The sequence below is a fragment of the Festucalex cinctus genome, chromosome 3 (assembly GCF_051991245.1).
Source record: "Festucalex cinctus isolate MCC-2025b chromosome 3, RoL_Fcin_1.0, whole genome shotgun sequence".
Classification (NCBI taxonomy): Eukaryota; Metazoa; Chordata; class Actinopteri; order Syngnathiformes; family Syngnathidae; genus Festucalex; species Festucalex cinctus.
The window spans coordinates 28,464,228-28,477,978 of record NC_135413.1 but is presented as its reverse complement, the minus strand read 5'-3'; the positions used below and the strand labels follow the sequence as shown (position 1 = coordinate 28,477,978).

General features: G+C 47.3%; 1 protein-coding gene across 3 annotated transcripts in view; it reads right to left on the bottom strand.

Moving 5' to 3' along the window:
* Positions 1-1,197: 1,197 nt before the first annotated feature.
* Positions 1,198-13,751, bottom strand: part of nuak1b (NUAK family, SNF1-like kinase, 1b) — a 34,235-nt gene continuing 21,681 nt past the window's right edge. For all 3 annotated transcript variants that reach the window (XM_077517367.1, XM_077517370.1, XM_077517369.1), the window contains exons 6-7: positions 12,761-12,893; positions 1,198-11,264 (exon numbers count right to left, since the gene is read on the bottom strand). In XM_077517367.1, coding sequence (XP_077373493.1) covers positions 10,207-11,264; positions 12,761-12,893 — 1,191 coding nt within the window. In that variant the 3' untranslated portion in view covers positions 1,198-10,206. The remainder of the gene's footprint in view (positions 11,265-12,760; positions 12,894-13,751) is intronic.

Below are 13,751 nucleotides of genomic sequence, written 5' to 3'. Positions count from 1 at the left end.
CGGGCACGGGGAGAACATGCAAACTCCCGCAGAAATAATAATAATAATAATAAATTGTTCTTATTTTCACACAACTTTTAGGGGAATTTTTTTCCCCAAAATGTATTAATACAATGAAGTGTTCTATTACATGTCATTATTACAATGAAAAGCATACATTTTCATTTTTTAAGGAGTTATATTCCTATGTATTATGGAATATAATATATCAGAAATTAGCATATATATATATATATATATATATATATATATATATATATATATATATATATATATATATATATATATATATATATGTATAATTATTAGTACTGGTTTTACTAGTTATTCATTCCTGCCATTATTTGTCATGTATATATATATTTTTACATTACGTACAGCAACACCTGTTTTTGTTTCATATTACTGCCTTATTTTGGCAGGAATACAGTATAACCTGCGGGTTGGTGCGGGGATTTGGAAAATGTTTCCTTATTTCCACTATGTAAAGTGTTCCCTAACATGACATCATTGCAATGAAAAGCATGTGTCTCCAAATAATGTAATTTTTTTTTTTTTACATTTTTTTTAATACATTATATTTTTTCAGTTTTTGTAATGTATAGAAGCAGAACATTTGGAGATACAGAACATGCTTTCCAGTGGGCAGGAAGATAATGTATATGCTATATATAGGTTGCAAATTGTGTGTGTGGAACTTTGATGTATATTACAGTACTTTTTGCCTTATTTTGGCAGGAATACACCACATAAGGTAATTTTCTCACCTCTGAAAAGTCCTCCCTTATGATGTAATTCCTCACAAAAGTGGCAGAAGCAGACCTCATTTGCCACCTATGCTAGGAAAACAAATTTAGCTTTTTTTTCTGGTTGAGAGAAAGGGGAACTTGCTTTTTTTTTTAACATCACTAGTTTTATTCTGCATCAGCGGATGAGACTGGGGGAAACTTTGGCTAATTTCAGCTGAGGAATGTAAAAGAAAAAGAAACAGAGATGGTCTGCTTAATGCATGTAATGACCCATGATCCAGAATTACTGAAAAGAAGCCAGCAGGAGAGAAAAGTGAATTGTATCTATCCACAGTATCTGTGAATCCATCCATCAACAGCATTTCAATTACACATTTTCTTCGGAAAGATTTTTTTTTCTTCTCAATAGTCTAAAGACAACATTAAAGAAAGACATCATGACGCCGTATTGTCGTTCCAGATCCGTTTATTGATTTGTGATTTGTTGTTACAGCACTGCGGATATTGTGCTTAACGTTTGACACGAGTTGCTCGATTGAACTCGATTTGTTGCCTTCACAATGAGATGACGCTGACTCAAAAATAAACAGTTTCCCAAAAAGCATGGCTGTAAATGGCTTGATCACCAATAAATACAAGTATAAAAGCACATTGATAATCATTTGTATTATCAAAAAAAAAAAAGTACATAGAAAATACCAAAGGCACACAACTTAAATCCACCTTAGCAGTCCAGGATCACCAAAAAAAAAATAAAAAAAATACAATAAAAAAATGTGGCAACAAGCGTACTGAGCCACAATAAAAGAAAGAATACTTAAATAACATAATAATACTAATTTATTCCTATTATTGTCATAACAATATCCAGTCAAGTTTTCCTGTGATTCCACTTCCTGCTCGCTAACAAGATAGTATTCCAGTTTCATCATCACACGTTGTCAGCATCTTTTTGTGTTCTTCAGCATTTTGGACACGTGCGCTTTGGCAAATACATTTTGATTTTTCCTTTTTTTGGGGGGGGGTTTATTAAAGGTGGTGGTGAGCCAACAAAATAGAGAGGAAAATGTGACCAATTCTACTGAAATTGAAAAACTCATTTCCAGCCTTGTTATAAAAAAGAAAAAAAAAAGTTCTTATATTTTGTAAAATCAAAAACAGAAGCATAATAAAAGGAAAAATACTAACATAGTATAATCTGATCACTGTAAATCCAGTTAACAATAATAAAAATACAAAAAATAGCAATAGAATGTAATACAATACACAATGTGTCTTTGATGTCTTTTTTTTTTTTTTTTTTAAAGTACCCCGAGCACGTTCCTTCACATCAGCAACATTCATTCAAGGCGAGATTGATTTCCTGGCTATCATCGCGTGCTTTTCCAGCCACATCATTCCCAAACTTTTTTTTGGGATGGCGCCAATCAAATGTTTTAAAGCTGTATCAAAAGCCTCCAGGTGAATGTGGAGTGGGGTTGAACGCAATAAAATGTTAGGTAACACCAATGCAGAGATGATTTCACACAGCGGCGGCGGCAGGGGATTCCCGGAGGGTCCGCAGTACTCCCTCGCCCCCGTAAATTATGTCAAAGCTTGCTCATATCTTTGGTTGCAAAACATTCCGTCTACCTTCGAACTGACTTTCGCTAATCTACTTCAACCTACAAGTCCTTCTACAAACAACAAATCCCACAAACTTCCTTTTGTCACTTTCCTCTCTTCCCTCAATTCAACTTCCGGTCAAACAAAAGCCTTCTAATTGAGCTCGCTCGACATGGCGTACATAGCTGGAGGGTCCAGCATTTGGCTTAGTCAGCAGCAGGAACAAACAAACCAACTGCTAGTTTAGCTTAAGGGGCGGGGCACTGTGATGTCACTTTCAGTCGACAGCAAGTGGCAAAATGGCCGCCCTCTGATGGATAAAAAAAAAAAAGGGTGGATTTTGCCACTTTATTGATATTTCACAAATGTAGTGTTCATCAGAATGCCGTGTTTACACTAGTTAAGGCGCATAGAACATACTGTAAAGAAAATTTTTGACTTGCACTTCGAGTAGCAGTCATTTAGCAACAGCCATTCAACTTTCTCCTGCAAAATCAAGAAAATTAGCCCACTGTCGTTCTCAGTGGCTCACTTGTGATGTGATTATCGACTAAATGTTCATCACAAAGTCTTTGGACATTAAAAACTGGCTCATACATCAATCATGACCTTAAATAGGCAAAGAAATAACAGCGAAACAACACAAATGAACCATGGTGATGTGAGCCTCCGCGCCTGTAGGGGGCAGCCACGTAAACCACCACGCAAAGCAACGCTGTCGAGTTTCGACATACTGACACGCAATTTGGCTTGGCTTTTTATAGGAAATGACAAAATGATTTTTCTATGTTACATTAAAAAAAAAAAAAGGCACTTCCTACAAATTGCCCACCAACGCAATATGGGTGGGATACAAAATGGATACAGCGTCATTCCAGCTGGATCCAATCATATTCAATTTCCCTTTCCATTGTTATGGGGATGTTTTGCACCTGCTTCGCACCCCTAGAACACACGGACTCTTATGAACATACAATGCACATTATTGGGTCGGCTTATCATTAATAACAATTCTATGTCTCCAGTAACAGAAAACGACCATCAAGTTTGGCATAACAAAAACAAAAAAGTGAAGTATTAATAAATAAATCATAAATCAGCAAGTTTTTGGAATAAGACCCTGTTTTTGTTGTTGTTGTTGTTTTAAATCTTGTCTTCCAAAAAGAGATTATAAAAGAGGAAGTTAAGATCACAAAAGCCTGTGTGCTCTGTGAGTTTTTTAAGGTGCCTTTGTAAACACATTACCAGATTTGTTTTTTAAATTTTTTTGGGAGGGGGTATTCGCTTCTTGTCGAGCGTGTAAACGCAGCGAAGTGGCAACGGTGCTGAGAAACACACTTGTGTGGCGTGTGTGTGTGATTGCGTTCACAAAAAGCCCTGACAGATATTCCACTGGCCTGAGAAGTGCACTTGAGTGTGTACTCAATGGGAGCATATTGCTGCCATTCGAACAAAAAATCTTTTTCACATTATAACGAGAAATTCTATTGATATATAATTTCATGTTGAAACAAGATTAAGGGGAATGTAATGATAAGAAAGCTTCTACTTTTTGCGATTATTCTATAGTCATTTTGCACAGTGCATAAGACTTGTTAGGTTGAAATGGGTGGAGACATTTTGGCAGCCATTTTGAAAGACTGAAATTGTCACGCCGCCACCGGCGTGACGGCCCATGCTTTTGTTTTGTTATCCATGTTTCCCGTTTTACTTTGAAATCCTAACTCTCCTCTCACCCCAGGTCACTTGCCCTTCCTGCCGTTCACTCATTACCGGTCCCCGCCCATGATTATCACCACCTGCCACCAATCAACCCACACAATAAAAGCCAGCTGCATTCTCCCCTCAGTGCCGAAGTGTCACCGTCAGTGCATGGAAGCGTCCACAGTCCTTATGTCCTCGTTCATGTTGCCTAGCGTTGTTGCCTTGTTTTTGTGCCTTTTCCTCCCTTTTGGAGCGCCTTTAGTTACCCCTTTTGCCTTGTGCCCTTTTTCCTCCCTAGCGGAGCGCTTTCTGTTGTCCCCAGTACCTTTTGCCTGTTTTTTCCTCCCTAGTGGAGCGCTTTTTGTTCTCCACTTTTTCCCCTTCCTGTTCTCCTCTCAGTTTGAGAGGAGAGCTCTGTTGGCCGGAAATAAACCTGCTGCCTTGGTGGCCTACCTTACGCCTGCGTCTGAGTCCTACTTGACCCCGCCTTGTCAGTACACTTCGGCCAGCATGGACCCAGCAGGCATGGTCGAGGCCGCACTGCAGAGCCAGGAGGCCCGGCTCAACAACCAGGACCGGATCCAACAGACCATGCTGTCCCGGATGGAGGAATTGACCAGCCAGGTCCACGAGCTGGTAGGCCTTTCACGGCGTCGAGCGCCAGCTCCCACTGGACAGATTCCTCACCCTGAGTTCTCTGTACCGACCACGCCATTCACCGGGGTAGGATTGAGACTGGCCTCCCCAGAACGATACTCCGGTGAACCCGGACGCTGTCAGACTTTCCTCACAGAATGTGACATTCATTTTGAACATTTACCACAGGCATTTCCCACAGCCCGGTCCCGAGTGGCCTTCATGGTGTCTCACCTGACGGGACGGGCCAAAACCTGGGCGACCGCGGAATGGGCCAGGGGTTCCTCGGTCTGTCAAAGTGTACAGGACTTTCAAGTCGCTTTGCGCCAAGTCTTTGACCCAGAGAACAACGACCGAGAGAAGGCACGAGCATTGAGCCGGCTTCAACAAGGCAATGAACCTGTCAGCGATTACGCTGTCCGCTTCCGAACATTGGCAACGAACAGTGGCTGGAACGCCATAGCACTTCACGATCATTTCTTAAAAGGACTCTCACCTGCCATTCAAGAACTTCTGATTCCCGTAGAACTCCCCACGGACTTGGACGCTTTAATCTCCCTCGCCATCCGCACCGATCATCGTCGCCAGGAGCTGGCTAAGATTGGCGGACCTCGAAGGAGGGAGGAACCCACCCCCTGGTCACGGCAACCGGAGGCCAGAAGGCTGCAACCCATCTTTTCTTCCCGACCGGAACCAGGAGAGGTGGACCTCGCCAGCGACGAACCCATGCAACTGGGAAGGGCTCGGCTTTCGCAAGAGGAAAGACAGCGCCGACGCCGAGAGGGCCGTTGCTACTATTGTGGTGGTCTTGGACACTTGGTGGGATCCTGCACCACGAAGGGCAACTCTCCGGTGAGTTCCCCGTCACCCCGACCCGCCAAGAACCACAGACTCACGCAAATTCAGATAGCCCACCACAATGTCACCACAGATCTGTCAGCCCTTATCGACTCCGGATCCGACGAAAGTCTCATGAACTGGGAGCTCGTAAGGCAAATACGAGCCTCCACCGAACCCCTTTCCTCGACCATCCTGGCTAGAGCGCTGAATGGCAAAGAGCTCTTCAAAATCACCCACATCACTGAACCTCTGGAAGTCCGAATCGGATCTCACTTGGAGACTCTCCGCTTCCATGTTTTTCACGCATCGTCCTCCACGTTGGTTCTGGGCCATCCTTGGTTGCGTGTACATAATCCCAGAATCGACTGGAACACTGGAGTCGTTCTGGAGTGGGGAACGGACTGTATCTCACACGGGTTGGAACCACCCTCACCCCAAAACTCCACAGCCCAGGTTCACCAGGTGACTCTCGTCCCACCGGCTCAAGAAGAGTACCCAAACCTGCACACTGTTCCCTCCTGCTACCACCACCTGCGGGAGGTCTTCAGCAAAACCAAGGCCATGACTCTTCCTCCACACCGACCGTATGACTGCCCGATCGATTTGATTCCCGGTTCGACCATTCCCAAGGGGAGACTGTACTCGGTTTCAGGACCAGAACGCCAAGCCATGAACAATTATATTGACGACTCCTTGAAAGCCGGCCTCATCCGACCGTCTTCCTCACCTGCAGGCGCAGGTTTTTTCTTCGTGAGTAAAAAGGATGGATCCCTACGCCCATGCATTGATTACAGTCCCCTGAATGACATCACTGTTAAGAACCGGTACCCCTTGCCCTTGATGTCCTCGGTGTTCGATCAGCTGCAACAGGCTAAGATTTTCACCAAGCTCGATCTCCGGAACGCCTATCACCTCATTCGGATCCGCGAGGGAGATGAATGGAAGACGGGCTTCAACACTCCACGAGGACATTATGAGTACCTGGTCATGCCATTTGGCCTCACGAATGCTCCAGCCGTCTTCCAGGCCATGATAAATGAAGTACTCAAGGACTTCATAGATCACTTTGTGTATGTTTACTTGGACGACATCCTGATTTACTCTCCTGACCTAATGAGCCACCGAGACCACGTAAACCGAGTCCTGCAACGCCTACTGGATCATCATCTGTACGTGAAAGCTGAGAAGAGCCTGTTCCACGTCAACACCATCTCCTTCCTGGGATTTGTTGTTTCACCCGGGAAGGTGGAGATGGACTCGGACAAGGTCAGCGCCGTACGAGAGTGGCCCACGCCGGACTCTCGGAAAAAGGTTCAACAGTTCCTCGGATTCGCCAACTTCTACCGTCGTTTCATAAGAAACTTCAGCACCATTGCCGCGCCCCTACACGCCTTGACCTCCCCACAAGTCCGGTTCATGTGGAACCCGGAAGCCGAAAAGGCATTCAGAGACTTAAAAGCACGATTCACCAATGCCCCAATCCTCAGGGTCCCTGACCCCAAACGCCAGTTCGTGGTGGAGGTAGACGCCTCCAGCATTGGAATTGGGGCAGTGCTGTCTCAGCGTTGTCAAGAGGATGGCAAGACACATCCGTGCGCCTTCCTCTCACGAAAATTATCCAAAGCTGAACGCAATTATTCGGTCGGAGATCGGGAGCTTCTCGCCGTAAAAGTGGCTCTTGAAGAATGGAGACACTGGTTGGAAGGCGCCGAACTCCCTTTTGTGATCTGGACCGATCACCGAAATCTGGAATACTTACGCCAGGCCAAAAGACTCAACCCTCGACAAGCCAGATGGTCCTTGTTTTTCAACCGCTTCGTATTTTCTCTGACTTACAGACCAGGCAGCAAAAACGTCAAGGCGGATGCGTTGTCAAGAGTCCACGAATTCGAGCCATTGAAAGCAGAGCCTGAGACCATCCTGCCCCGGGACTGCATAGTTGGAGCCATGAGATGGCAAATTGAGGACGATGTCAAGGAGGCACTGCGCAACGTCACTCCCCCCACGTCTTGCCCGCCACGTCGACTCTTCGTGCCTGAGGAACTAAGGTCTCAGGTGATACACTGGGCTCATACATCACAGCTGTTTTGTCATCCTGGAGTCCGCAGGACCATGTATGCTGTTGCCAGGAGATTCTGGTGGCCGGCAATGGAGACCACCATAAAAGAGTACATCGCCGCCTGTCCGACTTGTGCCCGCAACAAGACGTCCACTCAGTCCCGGATGGGTCTACTCCAGCCACTACCGATCCCATCCAGACCATGGGCAGAAATCTCAGTAGACTTTGTAACCGGACTGCCCCCATCTCACGGTAAAACCACGATCCTCACAGTTGTTGACAGATTCTCGAAAATGGTTCGCTTCATCCCACTAACCAAGCTCCCGTCCGCCAAGACCACAGCAGATGTCATGATCCACCACATTTTCCGGTTCTACGGCTTTCCATTGCACATCGTCTCAGACCGTGGACCACAGTTCGTCTCCCGATTCTGGTCACAATTTTGTAAAGCTCTAGGTGCCAAAGCCAACCTGACGTCTGGATACCACCCTGAGGCCAATGGACAGGCAGAACGATTGAATCAGCAACTTGAAACCGGACTGCGATGCCTTGTCTCCCAGAACCCGACCACCTGGAGCAAGTACCTGGTATGGGTCGAGCTTGCTCACAACTCTTTGCCCACATCTGCCACAGGTCTTACCCCGTTTAAATGCGTCCACGGCTACGATCCGCCATTCTTCGCCGAACTAGAAGAGGAGGCAACGGTCCCCTCGGTCAAGGCCATGATCCGTCGGTGCCACAAGGTCTGGTCGGCGGCCCGGACGGCGCTTCAACGCCAGGGAGACCGGGTGAAGAGGGCCGCCGACCGGAAGAGGAGACCGGCACCAGAATACCGCCCAGGCCAGCGAGTTTGGCTATCAGCCAAACACCTCAGGCTCAAGGTACCATGTCCAAAGCTGGCCCCACGATTTGTGGGGCCTTTTCCAGTAACCAAGTCCATAGGTCCTGCCGCCGTTCGTCTTCGCTTACCAAGATCCCTCAGAATCCATCCCACGTTCCATGTCAGCCAAGTCAAACCTGTCCGTGAAAGCGCACTGGTGCCCTCCGAACCCGACCCACCCCCCCCGGAGATGATTGAAGGCGGCCCCGTTTACAAGGTTAGAAAACTTTTGGATGTTCGTAATCGGGGCCGCGGGAGACAATACCTAGTGGACTGGGAGGGATACGGCCCGGAGGAGAGGCAATGGGTCCCCTCCCGGTTCATCGTTGACCCCTCGCTCATTGATGACTTTTATGCTGAACACCCTGACATTCCTGGGCCGTCAAGAGCCGGCCGTTGAGGGGGGGGTACTGTCACGCCGCCACCGGCGTGACGGCCCATGCTTTTGTTTTGTTATCCATGTTTCCCGTTTTACTTTGAAATCCTAACTCTCCTCTCACCCCAGGTCACTTGCCCTTCCTGCCGCTCACTCATTACCGGTCCCCGCCCATGATTATCACCACCTGCCACCAATCAACCCACACAATAAAAGCCAGCTGCATTCTCCCCTCAGTGCCGAAGTGTCACCGTCAGTGCATGGAAGCGTCCACAGTCCTTATGTCCTCGTTCATGTTGCCTAGCGTTGTTGCCTTGTTTTTGTGCCTTTTCCTCCCTTTTGGAGCGCCTTTAGTTACCCCTTTTGCCTTGTGCCCTTTTTCCTCCCTAGCGGAGCGCTTTCTGTTGTCCCCAGTACCTTTTGCCTGTTTTTTCCTCCCTAGTGGAGCGCTTTTTGTTCTCCACTTTTTCCCCTTCCTGTTCTCCTCTCAGTTTGAGAGGAGAGCTCTGTTGGCCGGAAATAAACCTGCTGCCTTGGTGGCCTACCTTACGCCTGCGTCTGAGTCCTACTTGACCCCGCCTTGTCAGAAATGGAGTTAGACCAGTTTAGTTTTTAGCGGCCAGAGGTGGCAAATCCAGGTCCAGAAAGTAAAAACCCTGCCAGAGTTTGGCTTTAGCCCCAGGTGCTAGCTAGCTAGCTTGGTGCTTGTTATCCTGCTAGGGAGCTGCTAGCTAGCTAGCTAGCTTTATTATGGTGCTTGTTTTCCTGATAGGGAGCTGCTAGCTAGCTAGCTTTCCCATGGTGCACATTTTCCTGCTAGGGAGCTGCTAGCTTGCTAGCTAGCTAGCTTTCCTATGGTGCTCGTTTTCCTGATAGGGAGCTGCTAGCTAGCTAGCTTTCCCATGGTGCACATTTTCCTGCTAGGGAGCTGCTAGCTTGCTAGCTAGCTAGCTTTCCTATGGTGCTCGTTTTCCTGCTAGGAAGCTAGCAATGGCTAAAGCCAAACTCTGGCAGGGTTTTTACTTTCTGGACCTGGATTTGCCACGTCTGTCAGCGGCTCATATTAAATGTTGAAAAATTCACATTATAATGTGAAAAAGATATTGTTGTAAATAACTTTTCAAGTAAACGTTCATTACTTTTCAATTAATTAAATGATGCTAACCCCCCCGCCCCTTTTTTTTTTTTTTTTATGGCACCAATACGCTTCCAAAGTGTGTGTGTGTGTGTTCACCTAACAATTCCATCAAGATGTCAGTTGTGTTTGGAAAACCTCACAAAATATGTATCCCAGTAACACACTGGTCGTTAATGCCTCAAACACACACACTGAGAGTTGTGCTTCCTGTCCCATGTGTTAGGTGAGGTTGCTGCTGATGTCCAGGGCTTGCTGGTACACCTGAGTCATGTCCTCCAGGTCCCCCAGCAACGAGAAGCTGCCATTGTCCTGCGGGGAGCCTTTGCTTCTGGGGCCGCGGCCGAATTTGGGGCCCTGGAGTGCGGCGGGCGGCGGCTGGAAGCTTGTGAAGTTGGCCAGGTGCAGCAGGTTCTCGGCCGACACGCACGCGCGGATGTTGGGGCGCATGTGCGGCGTGGACGGGTGCCACTCGGCCGACTTGCCGGAGGATCCGTCCTCCCCGACCATGCTGGACGGCCGACTCTGGCTGCGCGACAGGCCCGAGTCGGCGGCGGAAGGGGGCTCGCCGAGGGCTCCCGCCGCCGCCGCCGCCAGGGCCGCCGCCGACGGCGGGCCGCTGTAGGTGGAGTACTTGCCGTTGCGTTTCAGGATGCCTTTTCGTCCCATGGCTCTTTTGGGTGGCGAGGTGGCGAGGAGACTCATGCTGGCTCCGCCCAGGAGCTCCGATGACTCGCTGCGCTCGGGGGAGGAGTAGTACCCTGATTCCCGCTGTTGGTTGTTCTTCAAGATGCCTTTTTTGGGCAGGGCGGGCACCATCTTTGCCGGCGTCTCCTCTTCGTTGCGATCCGGACTCGAGGCCTCGCCGCTGCCGCCACCGTCCGCCTGCTCAGGTCCGACCGTCTGGCCGTCCCCCGCGCCGGCCAACTGCTGCTCGCCCGCCGCTCTGGTCTTCAGGATGCCTTTGGGTCTCTTCAGTCCCGGTTTGTCTTCGCCGCCGCCGTCCGCCTGTCCGCCTTCCTCCACGTTTTCCTTCTTGGACTTCTTGGGCCTCTGGCGCAGCAGCTGGGGCAAGGCGGCGGGACCGTGCGGCTCAGTGCGGTTCTGCCAGTCGATGAAGCGGGCCAGCATGGGCGAGCCGCCGCGGTCCCGCTGGGCGTCGCAGTCGCACACGCTGTTCTTCCAGCCCCAGTTCACCCACCAGTGATTGGCGATGTCTTCCACGGTGGCTCGGCGCTCGGGGTTCACCATCAGCATCCAGCGGATCAGTCCACGGGCATCTAAGCAAATGGTTAACACAAATATCGATGAAGTCTATTTGAAACACATCACTAAGTACCTATTCGGGTATGGGGACCTTTTTTTAAAGGGATGTTCCGAATCCCTATCACATTTTTTTTTTTTTTTTTTGCACCAGAGTCTGAATCCAAGTCACTTGATTTTGACTATCTGCCAATACCGAGTCCCAATACCAACGAGTCCCAGTGCAACGTCATAAAGAAGATAAATAAGATCACATCCAAATTGTCTCTATATTATGTTTTTTTTTTCTTTCTAATATTTGAACATAGGTCTCCCAAGATGACACCTTTTTGTCCAGTTGTAAATCAGCAGTGGTTCAAAATCTGTGATCTGGACAACCCTTTTTTTTTTTTTTCGCAAGAGGAGACTGAGGGCAAAAAAAAACGAGCATAGCAGCTTCGTGGAGACTGTGGAGTAGAATTTCACAATGTCAAAAGTTACGGTGAGGAAAAGCAAACCAGGTAAGCTAACGTTAGTGTACAAGTTTTTTTTTTTTTTCTTTTCGATTTCTAAATTTAGCAAAGGGACGCTCAGTGTGTGTATGTCTCGCCAAAAAATGATTCGATATTTATCTCGATGCATGGGGTGCGATACAATTCAAGGATGGTTCATTTTAAAGTGGAAACATGTTTGATATTATTGATTCTTCAGAATCGCCATCCTTTTCTCTACTTACTTTTTTTTTTGCATACTCTTGGCATGCTTACCTCTGGGAACTCCTGAAGGACTGTTGGAAAACCCTTTCAGGTGACTTTCAGAATTCCAAGAATGTGCAAAAAAAAAAGTAATCAGAGAAAAGTGTGGCTATTTATTGAGGAACTTATTTTTATTTTCTCCTTATTTTTTTTGTTAAGTCCATAATTCCACATCTGTTAGTTGTCATTATGGATGTTCCATACCACTTTTTTTCAGACCGATACCGATAATCAGACCCTCAGTACTCACCGATACCGATACCAACTGCCGATACCAGTAGTACATTTTGACAAATAAAAAAAAATCACTAAAAGATATTTTTAAACAAATATATTTCCTTTAATTTTGACCCAAAAAAAAAGCACAGTCACTCTTCAATAGTCTTAACGCTCAAAATAAAACACAAAAATGCTCTTTGAGTTTAAGATTCACAATTTTGAAGTATTTCCAAACCGGTGAAGTTTTGGTGAAAAACTGCTGCAAGCTAGCGCCACCTACAGGCAAGGAGGACTCACTTAACGTCTTCCCCCTCTGCCATCGGTCGCTTGTACTCGTCTGCATCACGAGTACTCGAGTACTTGAAAAAAGGCTGGTATTGGCCCGATAACGATACCTGGTATCGGTACTCGCCGATCCCAAATTGTCATCATAGTTTTGATGCCTTCAGTGAGAATCTACAGATGATTCTATATGTATCTCATACCCATTTTTTTGTTACACCCCGACAAGAGACTGGGGGCAGCAAGAAAATTGACCACAACATGGAATCGCGTAGTACCTGAGGATTGCGTGGGCTCTTTGTATTCGCCGTTGCTGATCTGGCGAATGAGGTTCTTGTGGTCGCCCCCGTCGAATGGCATGGTTCCGTACACCAGCGTGTACAACAGCACCCCCAGTGCCCAGCTGTCCACCTGGAGACACAACAAACGCGTATACAGAAAATCACCACTAATCGTGAGAAAAACAAACAAACGCAACATGGCGAATTTGTGACTCGCAAATACAGTTTTCGCCGTACCTATGCATGTGGGCTACGTTCAGGAATGTTACGTTATGCAACCGTGACTTTAGCGGTCTTTACGTGATTAATGACTCATGGCATTAAAATAAATGTTGTGGAAAGAACTCAGCTCTGCCTAGCATCAGAACAGACCCCTTTGGAGTTATGCCTGGGAGATTATGTTGACGTTAATAAGCGCTCCAGTGGCTTTTCCGCCCGCCCGCTCGCCGGCGGCCGCTGCGACGCTTCACCGGCACGTCGTTCGCAGTTTTAAATGACGAACGCCGGCGCTCCGGTGGGAAATGGCTCCTTTCCATCTCGATAAATCCTTTTCCGCTCCTTCTTGCTCTGTCAGGCAGAAGCGAGTACTTTGTGACCACCGGCCTGATGCGAGTACGCGGGTTACATAAGACTCGGTGTCTGGTGCGTGACGAGGTGCAGGGGAAGGACGTGGGAGCGAAAGGCAAGGAGGTTCGATGAGACCAGCGGAGATGCTGCTGGCGACGGACCGGGCTGACATTCGCTGATGAGCAACGCTTGTGTGACAATATCACGTCTGGTTAGCGCGAGGGATGTAACGATATCCAAATGATACGATATTATCACGGTATGTAGGTCACGATACAATAATTATCACGAAATTGTGGGGGGTAGGCGATATTTAAAAAAGATCACAATATTGTAAAAAACTAAGAGCCCATACTAAAAAAAAAAAAAAGCACAATATTGTGCTTTTGTACATAACAGCAATGCATATAAACCACCTATA